This window comes from Photinus pyralis, unplaced genomic scaffold (assembly GCF_008802855.1).
Source record: "Photinus pyralis isolate 1611_PpyrPB1 unplaced genomic scaffold, Ppyr1.3 Ppyr1.4_LG7, whole genome shotgun sequence".
Lineage (NCBI taxonomy): Eukaryota > Metazoa > Arthropoda > Insecta > Coleoptera > Lampyridae > Photinus > Photinus pyralis.
In genome coordinates, this window is record NW_022170738.1 from 16858874 (window position 1) to 16877642 (window position 18769).

Genomic DNA, 18769 nt, shown 5'->3' on the forward strand with positions numbered 1-18769 from the left:
TTTTGGCCTTGAACGAAATTCGTAAATTTTAAACATAAGCAAACATTAACATTTCCAATATTAAAAAAATTCGCCTCTTGATGGTTTTACCTGTTCCTCGCCGAACTCGAAAACGAAAGGAGAGAGCGATGTCAATCCTTCGCCAATCGATTTCTACGAGTTCAAGGATCAGTGTTAAAAAATTCCCCTACTCTAAATCGTATACGATCATTGGTATCTTATTTAAATCTGTTTCTCATAGAAGAAGTGTTTGATAATGTGACTCGTGGATGGATGATAGATACTTGGAACAAAATGCTTACAGAAATTTTTAAGTACGTATAAAACCCATTGTAGGAAATGATAAATTGAACTTATTCCCACACATGATACAGAACATACCATTAAGACGTGCGTTTTCAGTTCTACTATTTTTACGACGCTGGAGTTGTGTTTGGAAAACCTCCGGGGAATTTACGTTTTGCAGGTGCTACCCCCATTACTCCACGTATATTTTTAGTGTTGCTTTTACCAATTTACTAACACCATGATCTCTGTTTTCAATTACACCACGCAGAGAATCCTTGACTACAATTAATTGCCGGCGAATTTGGAGCAAATCCAGAAATCGTTATTGTTTCATTGAAACAGTTTACAAATTGTGTAACACACGCTGACGTTCCTGTTTACTTAGCATTTACATTGTAGTATTTTAAAACAAAAAAATTCGTATAGTTAGCAGTTATCTCTCCACTCCAAACAAACATTTACACGATTAAGGGACTTTGCTTTTGTGTATACGTGACTTACCTAACGCATTATTGGCGAGAATCTATAATTAACGAAAAAATCTTTTGAATCATGTAGCAAGGTTAACACTGATTAACCCTTGACAAAGCACTAAATCTGCCAATTTATATACACAAAGTACATATTTGATATTGAAAGGATTCGCTGGAGCGAAGAAAATCGCTTTTAAATTACTTTTGCGAAAATGTTAAAATGTAGAACGGAACATCTTATACAATTAGCGAAATCCCAAGTATTTCCTTATTGGATGTAATTTGTTTCCGCCGGTTTTTCATAATGCTAGAGTACGTTCACCTTAAGTTGCAATTACAGTAATTAATCCAATCTCTAAGATTGTGTGTTAGTTTTAGGACAGAACAACAGATTAAATGGATTGTACATGGGCGGCACGTACGACCTATGATAGATACAAAACCGCATATAACTAATTAGTTTGAAATTGTAATCTGCCTATACCATCTAATCCAATGGAGGAAAGTTGTGAAATGGTGAAATGTTACAACAGTGACACGTACCTGATGAGTGATGATGTAAGAAACAAATACAACTGAGATTTTGTGTAATCATTCTTAGATCATGACCTAGACCAATACATATACGGTTACACTTCATCTGGAGGAATTTCATTTTTATCTTTTGTCATCATGTTCAGCAACAGTCTGTTGATGACTGGAGTGTTATGGAGATTTCTGCACAAGAGCTATTTTTTTCCTTAAAAAAACCGTATGGTGATAGTTTCTAAGCTATTAATGGGGGTTAGACGGACCATTTTGGATGAATCATCAAAAATGATTATGGCAATTTAAAAAAAACACGTGTGCATGGATCAACCAAAGTGAATTATTTAGTTCATCTAAAGATGGCAACGAATGAAATGAAAATCTACTATTTTTTCAAAGCTCTTTCTCGGGAAGTTTGACTTTTATACTCTTCCGATTTGGTATTCCAAAAACACTGCCCGTCTTTCTTCTAGAAAACCATATTTAAAAAATAGCAAAATCGACACTCTAAAAACCAATAAATAATGACAAACGTGGTAGTTTTACAACCGTTCACTCGTCACTGTCAATAAAAGTTAGCTACTGTTTTCATGATTCATTTTTGATTATACATACGCAATGAATCACGGAAAGGGAATGAAGCTAGAGCCCAGATCAACTTTATTCCGGTATTCATTGTGGATGATCACATTGGATGAATTTGTTTTAGACGATTCATTTCATTCCACTTTGGGTGATTCATCCAAAACTGATAATTCAAAATGAGCCGTCTTAAACGTGCCTTTGGGATAGTACCTAGTGCATGAATGCCACTAAGCTGGTCTTTGCAAGTGTAGCAACAAACGAACACTAAAAGTTGAAGGTAAAAGGTAAAAACTCGGGTAAAAACCTTACCCGCTAAAGTACAAAAAGGGCAAACCTAAGAGAAAAATTGTGGCAAAAGTCTAAAGCAGTATTTTTAAAATAGAGAAGAATGGAAGAACTTGCAACGAGGTTGCAAAAAGACACAGTCACTGCTCTCAGCAAGAGGACTATCGGGGGGCTAACGCCCGATAGGCCAACCCTGAATCTGAAATCTGGGGCTTCTACACGAATCAGTACCGTTTGTGGGGGAGAAGACCCTGTAATCCAGTTAAATTGTATTTTTACCAGGAAAGTTGTGGGGTAGTTTTGATTTCTTTGATTCTATATGTTTTTTGGGGTGCTGAATCCGAATCTGAGGTTTGCTAACAAAATTTCATGACGCAACATTGAAAAAAATACAAAAGAAGTTGAAAAAGATATTTTTTTGGCAGTGTTGTGCTTACAACTTGAAAACTATCAACTTTTCGAAAATAACCTTCCTATTCAAAATTAAAGTACATAAAATTTCCTACAGACCCCACTATTTAGTTTTTTTCCTCGATAAACCGTTCGGGCTCAAGCGCCAGTTGAAAATTGGCGTATTTCGGCTATCTCCACAAAACATAGTTTTTTCGCACTAAAACCCTAAATTAATATTAAGCGTTGTCAATAAGTGAATTCCTTGCATTTACCGACTATTATTTGAATTTCATATGTAAGGGTGGTTTTTTCTCATTTTTATAACATTCAAGGTGTTTATTGTAGTCCAGAATTGTATGAAAAGTTAATTTCTAACGAACAACACTATATCATATTATTATATTATTTATAATATATAATACTTATACTGTGCCATCTAAAACTATTCCCACTCTCTTCCGAACCAGATAAAGAAATCACAAAACCCTACCTTAGCATGTTTGGATAATTATTGTTGAATTTGGGAAATTGGCGCTGTGGTCATTATTAATTCAAAAAATTCAAATGGCAAAAGGGGGTATATTGATTTCCTATTCAACGGCATTATCCCTCTTGCTCCGGTGTTCTGAAGAATCACGTACTCCTCGGAGTGGGGTAACGCAATTACCCCAGCTTAAATTTGTCTGCTAACAACTGAACCCGATTTATTTCTTTTCTGTTTACATGTTAACCAGCGACAAAAAGCGAGTTCATGATTTTGGACTGTCCGTCCGTCCATCTGTGTAACTTTGTGAGGGTGTGTATGTATGTGAATGGGAGGAGGGTCTCCAGACTGCAAACGCAGGTACACGGTGACGTAATGGGCCTTGGCTCATCTGTGAAGGAGTGGGAGAGTTTTATACCAGACGGAACAGTTATAAAATCTTTTCAGGAGACCGGTAGACAATGAAAAGTACGGATTTATATTTGCACAGAATAATAATAAAATAATAATAAAAGATGAGTATTTGCGGATACAGCTGAAATACCCCAATTTTCAACTGGCGCTCGAGCCCGAACGGTTCATCGAGGAAAAAAACTAAATAGTGGGGTCTGTAGGAAATTTTATGTACTTTCATTTTGAATAGGAAGGTTATTTTCGAATAGTTGATAGTTTTCAAGTTGTAAGCACAAAACTGCCAAAAAAATATCTTTTTCAACTTCTTTTGTGTTTTTTTCAATGTTGCGTCAAGAAATTTTGTTGGCAAACCTCAGATTCGGATTCAGCACCCCAAAAAACATATAGAATCAAAGAAATCAAAACTACCCCACAACTTTCCCGCTAGATGCCCGTTTGAGCACAAATGGCATGTATTACTGGACGCGATACGCAGAGTGGTATCCAGTATAAAGAACTCTAGGGCCGTCGGGGACTATTTCGCTACGATTACGTTTGACATCGCGGGGGTGCACGTGATGATCTGGCAAAGAGAAACGGGTATCGCGTAACCTGGTAGGCATCGGGAAGAGTTTTTGCGAAGGAAGGAAAAGGACGGTGGCGCAGGAAGAAGGGACGGAGACGCGGCAAGCAGAATGACACAACCCACAAGAAAGTTTTTCTATTTTTTTTTATTACTTGATTACAGTAATAAATTCAAAAAACCATAGAATTACTTTAAGGTCAATACTCACAAAAAAGACATACTTTATAATTATCACCTGCGACTTTAAGGAAGTGGTAGGCGTATTTCCAGACTGCAACTATTTGGCACGCCATTTAATATTTATTTTAATTATAAAACGAACCTAATTGTTTTCGTAATGTAATTAAAAAAAAATGACTCAGAACTGAATTGCAAATTGGCAGAAAATAACGTCAGCATTTGAAAAAAACGATTCATGAATACTATTAATTCGTGACTAAATTGTATCTGCAAAAAATTCATCTTTAAGCTAATTTGGAGAAACCCATCGCCCTTTGAAGCTTAATCATAATTGCATATGATTAATTACTTAACTACAGCATTCAATTTTCAGCCAAGAAAAACCTTATGAATTAGGTATTTCCATTCTTCTCTTTTTGTTGTAGACAATCCTTTGTTTTTTGAAATTTTTTCATGAAAATCAAACAATTGTGTAAATATAACTTCATGTAATAATTGACAGTTTCGTTTAATTATGAGATCAAAAAAGCAACTGTGACAGTTTCTTGAAAACAAAGAATTTTGATTATTTCACAGCGAAAACAAGTACAGAGCCGTTAGTGAAAACCATCGCATTCTCATGAATCATATGCCAAAAAAGCCGAAACAGCCTGCTTACCATTAATCATCTAGGAAACAATAGTAGTTTTATAATTTGTAGCATAGCAATCCCTCAATTTTTTAACAACTCTAACCACAATGTTTTTGCCAATTTTTATGTTTTTGTGTTTATTTCTACAGAATATTAATTAGTTCGAGGGACGGTCTTCAACGTAAAGTAATGGACAATCAAACTTATTTACAAGAATATTTATTGTATTTTTTATTCACAAATCATTATTATATTTGTTACTAACTAAATTGTTATTATTTTACAAACGCAATCTCCGAATAATTTAAAAATTTGTTCATATTTGTTTTGACGTATCCTCACAATACATACAGTTATGCATCTGTTAAGTTAGCTTAACCAGTTAACCATCCAGCAATAGATATTACCTATTTGTTGAGAAGAAATAAGCAATAAATATGCGAAAAATTTTGCGACTTTTAGAGAAGTAGCTCCTAGCGAAACATTTTGGATCATTTTGGCCTTATTAATAATAGCTCATACCTATTGCAAAAGGGAAAAGTTGGTTGATCGCAGATGCTATAAATAGAAAGTTCATTGCCCCATCATTTGTATACGAAAAAAACGTATTCCTGTATGCCATCGAGATTGTCCCAGGTGCCCCAATTTCAATTCCCCGATACAAAAAAGTGACGAATAGTCATTTTTGGCCTACTTTTCCAAGAATAACTGATTGCGCTTATGGTTTTGTGATACCAGATGTAAATAGTTTTGGGTGTAAATAGTAGCAACCCAAAAGTCATACAGGTATACGGGGCAATAAGATGGTCGACCATCTTGCAAAAGATTCCATTAGAACTGGAAAAACTGAAAACATTTCAACAGCATCTGATTTAATTAGGTGGCATCAAGCAAGTATTCAGGAAAAGTGGGAACAGAAATGGGTGGAAAATTCCCATAGTTCTTATAACCAATACTTCCTTCTTCATCCTTCCTTACCAAAAGACATCCCACATATATTCACCTTCAACTTCTCCAAAAAGTCAGCTGCTACTATATCACGCTTAAAATGTAACCACGGTAGATTCCCAGCTCATCTCGCGAAGCTGCACATTATTCCATCTGCTGTGTGTTCATGCGATAATGCTTCTGCATGCGACATGAACCATATCTTCTTTAAGTGCTCAAAAAATAATGATGAAATTGAACTACTTTACAATGGATTATTACTTAATAACGTTCAATTACCGGTTAATGTTGCTCACTTACTTTCTCTTAACCAAAAAATAATATTTGAGTTACTATGCAACTTCTTGTACAAAGTTTACCAACTTATATAATGTACATCACAATTTGTGGCAAATGGATAACCTTCCATGCCATTTAAAAAAATAAATAGTAGCAACCTAGGTAGCAACATCGCGACAGCACAAGTTAAAAAATTAACCCAATTTTTTTTTCATGACATCTCACTTATTTTTAAAAATATCGAAAAAACAAAGAATAGAAGTTATTTTTCTACTCGACCAACGAGGAACGGTCCTTAAATATTTATAACACGAGCGCGAATTTCACTATTTTTCCCTTAGGCATCGATGTTGAGATCAAAATTAAACACAATTCATTTTCTTTATACAGGGTGTAGAATTGGTTTACGTACCATAATGGATTTCAATGGTAATTACTTTATATTGAAATATTTTCTCCCCTAATTATTTTACAGCAAAGTTGTAGATCATTTTTGTGTAGAAATTGAGAAATTGTGAAAAAATTCGGCGTCTATTCATGTGCCGATTTGTAATTTTTTGTGGTGGGAAATTGGAGAAATTATAATTGTAATTGTAAATCTAATTTTTTTTCAATGTTTTCACGGCACGATTTAGTAAAAATCACTCGCGCCGTACAATTAATTCTAAGAGATGAGCAGATGCAAGAAAATATTTCTATATAAGGAAATTGCCATTGAAATCCCTATGGTGCATAAAACGGTTCTACACCCCGAATAGCAAACCTTCTAGAAAAGTGTCGAATCAGTATATTAGATTCCATGAAAATAATCACATCCGCTTTCATTCCTTATCCCCAGTGACTAATCGTTTATCACCGTGATGGCGACCTGATGGCGCCTTAGTATCGCTCTAGAAGATACGCTACAATACGCTCCGTTTGAAAAATCACACCTTTGTGTAATAGCTAGGTAACAGTGCAATAATAAGAAAAAGTTAAAAATTTAGGTATAGGTGAATAGGTAAATAACTTCTACTCCACATGGTGTTGATATTTTAAAAAAACCAAGTGTGTTAACAAACGGCCCGTCTGGCGCAGAAGAGTTGAAGCTCACGTAGGTACCAAGAGTCCCTGGTTCAAATACGGGTTCGGGTATGAATATTTGTAAATATATAATGAGTTGGGGTGGTAGAGCAGCATTGGCTGAAACCCTGGCCAAAAATAAAGAATAAATAAAATAAACAAAGGATTTGGACCATTTTGTGAAATTGTACGACTCCCATATTATTATTAAGCGTCAGAGCGAGCTTTATAGGGGATGCGATAGTGTCCGTCTGCCTGTCTGTCCGTGAACACGATAACAGCCATACGTTTCGGCCGATTCGGTTGAAACTTTGCACATTTGACCTATATACCACATGTAACAAGAAAAATGGGTCAAATCCAATGAATGACACCGTATCGAGGTGTTCTGTCGCTTTTTAGATCCGCTTTAGGGGTCTGTTTGAGATATATCAAAACGGCAAAACGCAATCAAACTTTTTTGCAGAATTAGAGCGACAATGTGAAAACTTTTTTTTATCAGCATACCCTGACACTTTGCTACCCTATAACGGCCATCGACGTGACGGAACCATGGAACGGAATTGACAAGTGTGCGACAACCTTTAGATGCTATTTGTGCTATTATTTTGTTTTATATATTTTCTGGCATCTGGAGATCTTTTATATTCTTTTATTCTATCTCTCGATTTTTTGCACTTTTTGTAACTAACTTTTTTTTACCGTAACTCCAGCCAAAAGCAGCTGTTAGTTAAGAGAAAGAGCGATAGTTAATTTTTGTGTAACTTTGATAAACATCGCAATGATAACAATGATATCATTCGAATTCAGCTGAACTAAATGTGAGTCAGTAAAGCCATCGGAATACTTTCTTCATTCAATATTTGTGTAGCAATTACTTTAATGACGTTTCATATTGTTGGAAGAGGATCCAACAATGTTTCTCAGTACAACCAAAGATTTTCCATTCTGGTTAACATTTTTCTACTACTACCATATAACTTCTTGTAGGTAAGAAATCTTTAAATTTCACTTGGGGAACTTATGGAACAATGTTCGGAACTAAATAGCACAAAATTACAGGTTTTAAACTATGCAATTTGATGAATGGAGTTGACGAACCTCCATTCAAACGACTGAAGGTGAAAGGGTTCCTTGGCAGACCATTCATGTTTACGACATACTTTACCCCATTTCAATATACATTAAAGCCTGTCGTTAGTAGAATTATTGCAAGAAGCGTGATTAATGAAGTGTCTAATCCGAATATAAGGAAAGGGCGCGGTTACTCAAAGGGTCGCACCGCAACAAATCCACCCCAATAAAGCTAAAATTAGGAAGCTCACAAGAGACATTCTATGTAATTTCAATCACGAATGTTAATTAAAGTAGGTCTCACTAATTAAATATCGAAAAGACCCCTTTAAACAACTTACACTTTCTATATCCGTTAATACGTTCTACATAAACTCTCTTCCATTCCAATGGTTGCAATCAAAATAGGTAGTTTTCTCGTCGAGAGAAATTTTCCTACTATCTAAACGTGAAAATTAATAACACGCATTCGTAAATGTTCGCAAGCAATATTGCCCAATTATCCCGAAGGGGCAGATGTTATAGTACTGATAAAATCTAATTTATTGTTTTATTATCTATATATTATAGTTTTTTCCACGGCTAACGGTGTTGTATGCGATCTATAGTAAACTTGATAAGGCTTTGGTATACAACTGTTTAATTAAGGCTCGTTAATCCACGTGACTATTGCCGTATTGCGAAGAAGAATGCAAATTCCTTTCGGATTGCTTTACAAGTAACTGAAAAGTTATGGTGTGATTCAGGAATAGTAAATAACGGTTGACCTATCTCATCCTACTTTCAGGAACTGTACGTAATACTGTTGGTTTTAATTAGCTCGTGAATAAGAAGTGACATTTATTAAGGTAGACTTGTGAATAATAGAAATTCCTTACCTTTAGTGACGCCATGTCTGAGACCGATCTGTGCGTCTGTATGGTTTCCAGTTGGTCTAGGCACCAGTCCAATTCTTCCATGGTCTCCAAAGCTAATTTCATATACGCCTCATCTATAACAAACAAACGCGTAAGAAACGACAATAATTAAACTTGACGCATTAAAAGACGTGTCGCTCTTAATTGCTCGCTCTGTTTCATTTGAAGACATTTAACGAGAATGCGTAGGTACAAACTAACTGCGTATTTTCTCCAAGTTATTGAAAACGTAAATGAGTCGAACCGTAAAACAAAGCATTTTTGCGAAGTCTAAAGTTGGCGGCTTAATGCTGCCAGATTAAGTTATTACATTTTTATTGGATTATACTCAAATTTTCCAACATAATTATGCATAATTCCCAGCAGGTTTCCACCCTCAAAGCTCGCCAAACCAAATAAATTAGTAAAATGTTTATTTTCAGTTTATTTTAAAATTGGGAAACATCAAACATAGGAAAATCTTCTGCTTAAAAGTGATTCATTCGGTATATGGTAAATGTATTCTTGGATCTCGTCAAGTTTATGAAATAAACATGAATGAGTGCCGGGCTTAATTCACACTGCCTTTTATTTGCCCCTCGTGACAATGGGGGTAAAATGCTCAGTCCGTTAAAATCTTAAAATAGGTGTGGCCGATGGTAATGAAATTTGGATAACTAATAACTTTACTGCAAGAAGGTACGATAAATCCCGTGATTTTTCTCAATGCTCAACTTTACATGTTTAGTCTTTAATCAATTTCAAAAAAAAAAATATAATACTTTCCGAAATAGGGAACAAGGCAAACTTGTAATCAAACATTAAACAATAAAAATATTGACTTTGAACCACAGGTCGCAACCTTTCTGAGCTCAAAAGGGCGCTTTCCTGCCTTATCTGTGACAGATAAAAACACAAAATAACAAGAGGGATGCACAAAAATACTGCGATAGCAATGCCTAACGTTTGACACTCGGAGTACTCGAATATTAAAACCGAAATAGTATTTTATAGTAATTACGTTAACTAAACAAAAGCAAAATTTTGTTCGGCAACGAATCGTCCGTACAAATCGGCAGAACATAAAAGAAAATACACGCAACGTTAATTCAAGACAACTACTTTACGATGCACAAATAACTATATTTCTATACCACAAATATAATCTAATTAATTCAAAATGTATATAAACTAACACGGACAAATTTTTCGTGATTACACAAGTAACGTAAATAAAAATCGTAGTTATCGGTTTCGGAATAGGGCTCGTAACTTCAAAAACTAATTAACGATGCACAGGTCTTAAAGATATCTTTTATTGTTACAATGGTCTGTGATGAATGCAAAATTTGTTTTTTTAAAGATACGTGAATACTTTGAAATTTAGATCATTGTCTGTATTTGCGAATAAGAAATAAATCAGAGGTGCGCCGATTTTGATTTTTCAAGCATAGACAATATAAGGTCCAGATATTGGCAATGATGCCTATAAGCCCGTAATCAATGCACACCCAAATGTAATGCATATACTTACACATGTACTTAACACGTGTTGCTTTATAAGAATTATGAGACGCAGCGTGTAACCATGCAGTGCATTACTTTCCCCTTTCTTCCGATCCGACTGTTTCTACTATCTCGGTCCTTAATTTTCATTGAAAACGAGCACACTCGCGTAATATTTTGTGAAATTACGGATATACACGTGCAAATAGTGTTCTATTATTTGATTCAAATAGGAAGATTAGTTTATGTTCATTAGAACTTCTAAATTCATCGGACTGACATTTTACTCAGACAGTAATCTGGTGGTATCTCGTGTTAACCCGTCCGGTGTTCTTATTAATCGATTTCCATGGTGGTATTGATATTCGTAGTTCTGTTCATAAACAAGTGGCGGCCCCTCCGAGAAAAAATTCTGTCCGTCAAGGCTTCCTAAGGCTTCTCTCAACTTCTTAAATTTTCTTCGCGTTCCCCTCAGACTTCTTTCAATTTCTTCTTAAGTAACTCTCACGTTTCTATCAAATTTTCTTCTCTTCTTATTCTCAAATTCTTCTTATGGCCACTTCAAGTTCTCCTCGAGTACATTTCTGTTCTCAAGTTTTTTATCCGTCTTTCGAATATCTTGTTACTCTCAAATTCCCCTCAATGCTCATTGCACCTTCGTTCAAGGTCCCTACCAGTTCTCATCAAATTCCTTTTAAGTCTCCCTCTTCCTTAAGTTCTCCTCAATTTCCTCTAAAATCATTCTTCAGTTTCTCTTTATACTCCACAAAGTCTCTCAATTTCCTCACACTCAGCTTGCGAGTTGTTCTTGAATTCATCTTAAACTTCCCCAAAATTCCAAAAACAAAATACCATCCGGTTTCCATAATATATAATCTTTCTCTGAAGTTCATTTCGAGGAAAAATTCAAGGATACGTAATGGGGAACCTTCATATAGGTATTTCTTGTTCCTCTCATATTCTCTTCAACTTCCTACCAAATCCGTCCCAAGTACCCTTCATGTTTCCCTCATATGTCGCTCTCAACGTCCTCAAATTATTCTATTCAAGCTCCTTCCAGCTTCCCATTTCCCGTACGTTCCGACCACATTGTTCTCAGGTTATTTTCAAAATCTCCTTAAATTCTTCTCCATTCCCTCTCAGGTTCTCCTCCAATTTCCACAATACCCACTCTTTAGTTTCCATCAAATTCCTCTAAAGCGCTTCTCTACCGCGAACTAGCGAATTTTTAGATACTTATTTTCCAAATTGGGGAGTATTGCATAGAATTGTTCGGTTAAAGGAGCGTATTCATATAGCGAACGAATTCGGCCGAATGGATTCGTTCGGCCAATGCACACGTACAACCAATCGTTAGCATTTTCTAGTTTTCGCTCATCAGGCGGCAGGCGAAGAATTCGTTCGGTTATTTTCTGGCATGTACGGCCTCCCACAGTATTTGCATTGCCGATATACTGTGTATACACTCGCGAAAATAAAGGAGTGCTTGAGAAAGGTATGAAAGGAGGTATGTGAGCAGAAACATTAACGTCCAACGCATTTGGGAGAATTTGGACGAACCCATTCAGTCAAATTCGTTCGCTAATACGGCCCTTAATGATTCCACGTTTCAGATAACAGAGCTATTGAGGGTACTTTTCGATACACTAGAAAAAACGGCATACACATACAATTTATAATGCGTTTTCCCGCGACTCCCTTCGAAAATTGTACAATTCAAGTCGGATGTTAAGACTATCTCGCTGCATTTGTAGGTGTAGATATCGTCTTTTATTGAGGTTGTAGGAAAAATAGTGTACATAACTCTCTTGAAAGCGACTGCGTGAACGGTTTCAACGCTCGTTTTGTAATATGCTATTGTAGAGATCCTTCGAGAGCATTATCGAGGTTCCATCAAATCGATAAAGGATTAGTCACCGGGGATAAGGAATAAAAGCAAATATGATTCATTCTTTCTGTGAAATATTATATCCCTTCAAGATTTTTCTGGACGGTCTATTGCTATATAAAGGAATTTAATTGTGTTAGTTTTAGTCTTATCATCTATGTAGAAATGATAAATAATCCAAATCGCTCTCGCTGTGCGAATGCAAGTAAGTAATAAATATTGAATTGTTTTAATTTGACTCAGAGTATCTTCCTTTGCTGTACCGTAGCCAAGCGAGTATTCTCTTGGAACTTCAAATAGATCGCTTTGTTAGCCCATTTTTTTAAGAATTAAAAGAAATGTGCTATTGTTTGCGTCTGTCTGAAGGTGTGCCAGACGGCCTTCAAATTTTGTTGACTTAGGGGGTGCCACCCCCATTAATTATTTCTCGAGATGCTTCCATGTAAAACTGTTGAAACTGAGGGGGGAGGGGCACGTTTTACTCTCCATGGTATTCTAATGAAGAGGTATCATTGAACGGAATTTGTTTTTACAAACTGTAAAGTCCAGTTGTACAATGTCGGTTTAAGCTATAGTTAAATTGTGGGTTAAAGGATTTGATTGGCTAACTTTTCACAAGTTAACCAATCGTGTTTCTGAAATCTGTCGGTTAAACTAAACTCAAGTTTAAACTGACGTTGTACAACCGGGCCTAACTGTCTTCCGCGACACCTTTTCGAGAACCAACTGCCGCCCTTCCCCTCTCCCCTCTTACCCTTTATCAACATTGGGGGAGAGGGGGGTACTGGTACGTTGTGGAATTCGATCTCACCACCTGTGAGATTAGAGTCCAAGTTCTGTGAGGTTACAGTCCGAGTGTCCTCCATGACCTATTATCAGGATCTGTTATAATTCCTTATGTTTCCAGAGCGGATTGTCGGAAGAGGGTACTCACAAAGGGTGATGGGGACGTGTGCAAAAAATATTATTTATTAGTGATGTCAAAACGATGATCGAAAACGATTTGTCGGAGAGTACTCACAAAGGCAAAATGAATCGTCCGGACGAGTACGAGTAGAAGAGAATATCTCGAAAACAAAGCGACAAAAGAGGGTACTCATAAAGGGCGAGTGGAACGTCTGGACGAAGCACATCTACTGGGGGTGTGAATATCTCCAAAATGTTGGAGAAGGTACCTACAAAGCGAAAATGTAGTATTTCCGAGAATTTCACTGAAGTCTTGATTCTTCTTGCGGTATACCTATAGCGTGGATTTTGAATGTATGCCAGGTACCCGTTATATGCTTATGTGTAAAAATCACCCTCCCCTTGAATTATTTACCAATAAGGTAAAGTACCATAAATCTAGCATGCTACTTCCTGATAACCCAACAATTTACCAAGCTATTTCGCTTTAAAAAAATGTTCTACCACCATGAAAATTTTGAGATGCACATCAAGTGGAAATGTTTGCACAGAAATGTTCCCAAAACAACTTGAACGGGAGAGAACAAAATCAAATATATATCAATGGCGTTAATGTTTCACTAGTTTCAACATTGTTGTTCGAGAATCAACAATTTCGTACCATAAATTGCTAAGTGGGTAATATTTTACGTTAATGCTGTTCTTACAAAAAGCAAAATTGCATAAAATTAACTTCTTAAACATGTTTGAACGTTTTCCCAACTAAATGCATAGACTATAGATAAGTAACAATTTTCATTTCAATCAAAGTACACGTTGTTAGGAGTAAACGATTGATGGAGTTTTGATATTAATATGGGTGATAGGTGAATACACGTTACGATATGTGAAAAAATATAAACATATGTAAGAGTAATAAATAGAAAATGTTAAAAACATTGCTACCTCACAGGCACCACCAGTTATCCTTGAACACACTTATCAGTTAGGCAATAAACCACCGCGTATTCAAACGATTAAAGGAATTTAATAATAATAATAATAAACAATTAATAGAAAAAAAATAGTCCTTTGTTATAAACCCATAAGCATAAAGGTTTGTACTTTGCACCATGCAAACGTACAGTTATTAAGTTGTGAGAGTAGAAAAATAGAAATTAAAACGGAAGATTTTGAAACAATTAGAAATTCTAATTATTTGACGTTTATTTATGAGACGCGGTAAATCAGTAGTCACAAGCATCACATGATTTTGTAATTACGATTCTGAAACTTAACAGCTTAATCATACGTGGGTGTGTCACTTTTATTTTCAAAACAACCATTCCCAAAGTGGAAATGAAATGACTCTAATCGAGCACCCCGAAGGGTTTGCTTGTGTTGCGCCACGAATACTCCTTAATTCAGAATAAACTTAATTGCGCCACCAGATTAATATTTCTTAGTTTATTGGCAATAACAGTTTACGAGCAGAGTTACGACCGGATGATAAATACTACTAACAGGCACTTTATCGAAAAAAAAGACAACATGATAGTTATTAGAAACACGTTATTTGAGTTTGATATAAATAGTAAAAATAGCCGTAATTATTCCTAATTGATCATTTAGAATACCAAATCATTACGGCCGTGTCTAAAAATATTCCTGAATTCAAATTAATTAGATCAACGCCCGGAGGTCATGAAAAATTATGTATAAAAAGGTGTTCAGTAAGTAAAAAAATGTCAAAAATGTCTATCCTTGTAATTTCTACGAATTTGTTCGATAAAGAGTGTTATTAGTTGGAAAATGACTACCACCGTTTCGGTTATCTCCATGCGTATGTGACATTCAGAACGTTATTAATACACAAATGATTAAAGTGAAAAAGGAAATAGGTCAGGCCTAGTGAGTCCAGAATTGAAGACCATTCGTCACCTCTTCCCTGGCAGAAGCCATGTGTGGTAGTGCTCATAGATTGCTTTTAGAAAGGGGTTATTTGTAGAATTACTTTCCACTTCATTTTTAAACAAAGCACTTTCAAAACATTTTCATTTGAATTGTTAAATTTTGGTCACTGACCATGTTCTCAGAAACAGTTTGGAACCAGAATCGTTTTTGTTGCTAAATATCTACAATTACGTCCACCGACCTGAATTTTATTGTGAGAATGCGGCTTTTGTTTAATAATGAATTTAGGAAGTCGAGAAAGTGTCAAAAAAGATAGTACAAAAATTTCAAAATCTTTCATTGGAAGACTTCAATTGAATTTCAAACAGATTCGATGTAGTGTCCAAAATTATTTCGTCAAGATTAGAAAAATATTGGCAATAAACAGAAAGTGAAACTAGTCGAAAGAGCCACCCTGGATCAGGAGTGAAGTGCCGAAACGGAGCGGGAATGGAAGACACAGAGGATGAGGGGAGGAGAAGAAAGAGTACTAAGGAAACCACATCCGTAAGCGGGAGGGGGGCAGTTGACCGAAAAGAACAAGGTTAAGAACCCCGAGGGCAGTTCTCGTCAAGTTGCAGGGGGCAACTGAGTTTCTACATTTTTGAAAGTTTTAAAAAATTCCAAAATTTCAAAAACGTCTTTAAATGATTGTAAAATGACCCACCAAATACTGTAGAATAATTTCAAGAAGCTTCTTTAAAAATCATAGTAGTTAGTTCTGGAATTTCCACCACAATTTGCATCACGTTTCAAGAAATCCCAAAACGATTTACTGAATGATGAACTTAAATGTTCCAAAAGATTTTATTAAATTCCACAAAAAATGTTTTGAAAAACTTTCCCAAATTATAAACTATAAATTTCAAAAACACTTTTAAATGATTAGAAAAGGTACTGCAAGATGATTACAAATGAAGCGCCAGAAGAATTGTCAGAAAACGATTTAAAAATCACAGTTCTTAAAGTTCCTGAATGTCCAATTAAATATGATACACCTTTCCAGAAATTACGAAAGTGAATTATTTTTGTAATTGTTCCAATAAAATTAAACAAAATTGGAAAATTTTCCAAACGAATTTTTGTAATGAATTTCAATGATAATTAGGAGATTCAACAATGGCAAATGCCTCGTCAAAACGTGTAAAGAATTTTAAAAAGATGCTATCAAAATCATAGTAATGTTCTAAAGTTTTGAAACACTTCAACACATTTCAGAAAGATTTACTGAATGCTTTACAAAACGTTATTCTAAAAGATCTCGTAAAAATCCAGCAAGTAAAGTTGAGAAATTAAAAAACTTCCCAAAAAAATTCCAAAGAAATGTGAAAAACGTCCATTTAAATTGTACAAAGACCTCAAAATCGTCCATTCATAGCAAACTAGATTCGAAGTAGGAAGTTTACAAAATGATTTCATCAAGACTTGAAAAATTAGATTCCAAGAAGATTATAGACTTGTGAAAAGTTTAAAACGAACTTGAAAAAGGGTTCTAAGATATTTGTTCTGCTTCTCTAAAAGGATTGAAAAAACAATTGAAGACGATGCTTAAAAGTCACAAAAAGATTTCAAAATTAAAAGGTTTCTAAGAAATTTCAAGAAATTTGGAAAAGGAAATGTATTCTGAAAACGTATCTAACATAATTCCAGACATTTTAAAAAATGTACGAGTTTAGTTTGTTAACCAGCGACAAAGCTCGTTCGTGCTTTCTGTCCGTCCGTCTGTGTGCATAATAACTCGCGTACGGTTTTGAATTTTTCAATTCTGTTTTCGTTTCAATGGTCCAATTGAAAATTTATTTGATAATATAGTTCTCAAATACCTAAAGAACATACACAAAAATACTCGCGAAATTATGATTACTTTTTTTTAATTTAAAAAACTCGCCATTGTCATGTGAAAAGAGCTGCAAATACCAAGTTTGGTCGAAATTAGAATTTGTTTCTTATGCTAGTTTCGTATTGGGCCATCTTGGGGTAGGAATTTTTTGGAAAAAAATATACAAAAGGGGGTTTTCTTATTCTTAGTCATACTTTATTTTACATACGTACCGTTAATAACAAAATCACTTTTTATCCATTAGGTTATCAAATCAAAATCACAACTTCACAACAAGACTATATCAACATGCAAAATCAAGAACGGAATACTCTTGGCGTACTTGACGAAAAAAATCTCACATTTTACGACTTTCTTTTAGTAATGAAATTATAAAATATTATGTTTTTCCTCTTTAATTGCTATTGCTTTTCAATACATACCCTTTTCAAATAATATTCTTCTTAAACTGCCCCATAAAAAGTGAAAGTGGAACTGTAAATTTTTTATGATGACTTCGATAAAAAGTAAATAATAACTTGATTACATGTATCTAAAACGGCATAATTAATACGTAATTAAAGTTAATATCTTCGTAGTATTCCTGCAACTTCGTCTAAGAAAAATCTGTAAAATTTATTCAAATGTCAAGAACAATTGTCTTTTTCGGTCGCTTCAAGTTATATAATTTTTTTTTATATTCAGGGGAGAAATTAGCAAGGGAAATATTTGCGTGTCGCGAACATCTGAGATAACTTGCAAAGCAACAGAAAATATTAGGGTTTTGCGTCATAAAGAGAGCTTTTCCAAAAGTGAATAACCTACATGGCAACGTAAATGAAGGGCGATTAAAAATCTATACCTACGATCTGTCACCTGGTCCGGATTATTTAGAGTAAATGTAAACAGTTGGCGAACGATCACACTATTTGTGCATGATTTTTATGATCGTTCAACATGACATAAACTAACTAGGTGGATCTAGGTTTATCTGCCTATTATTAATTTATGAATAATTCGTAGTGTGCGAAAAATCCACTTACCGCAATTCTAAGATTTAAATACTTTCAGAACGGGCCGTTGGAAAAGATCCACACTGGGAGTAAGTTTGTGTAAATGTTGAAACAACCGTGACCTGTATAAAACAATCTGGCTGACTTGTATATTATTTTATTGCTATTTAGCCGCAATTGCTTAGATTCCTATAAAATGAGAGCGATGGGGAAATGTCAGATTCTGTGAAGTAATTTTATAAGGAGGATATATTATCAGTCGTGATCAGTTGGATTGGGGTTGTCAATCTCGTGTTAATTAATTATTTCGGGTATACACCGGAGTACTAGAAATGTTGTAGCCCCCCCCCCCCACACACACACACAGAAATACATGTAAAACGGGTTTTTAACATTTCACTGTCACTGTGTCGTATCTACAATTTTCAATTTGTTCTCAGTATATGGTTGCGCGTCTAAAATGCAAATATACATATATTACAAAGTGATAGGTAGATAGACATGATAATAATTTCCATGGAAAAAAATTTCTGAATAAGAGAAATCGGCAGCACAATGGCAAGGTTCTTTTTCTGTACAAAACAGTGATAGTGCAGTTCTGGAGACTCCCAAAAAGCTCT

At 35.1% G+C, this 18769-nt stretch overlaps 1 protein-coding gene across 6 annotated transcripts in view; it reads right to left on the reverse strand.

The window, feature by feature from the left end:
* The window catches only part of LOC116176360 (cAMP-specific 3',5'-cyclic phosphodiesterase), a 416659-nt gene that overhangs the window by 53075 nt on the left and 344815 nt on the right, over positions 1-18769 (reverse strand). For all 6 annotated transcript variants that reach the window (XM_031494887.1, XM_031494885.1, XM_031494883.1 and 3 more), the window contains one exon: positions 9068-9180. In XM_031494887.1, the coding sequence (XP_031350747.1) occupies positions 9068-9180 (113 nt within the window). The remainder of the gene's footprint in view (positions 1-9067; positions 9181-18769) is intronic.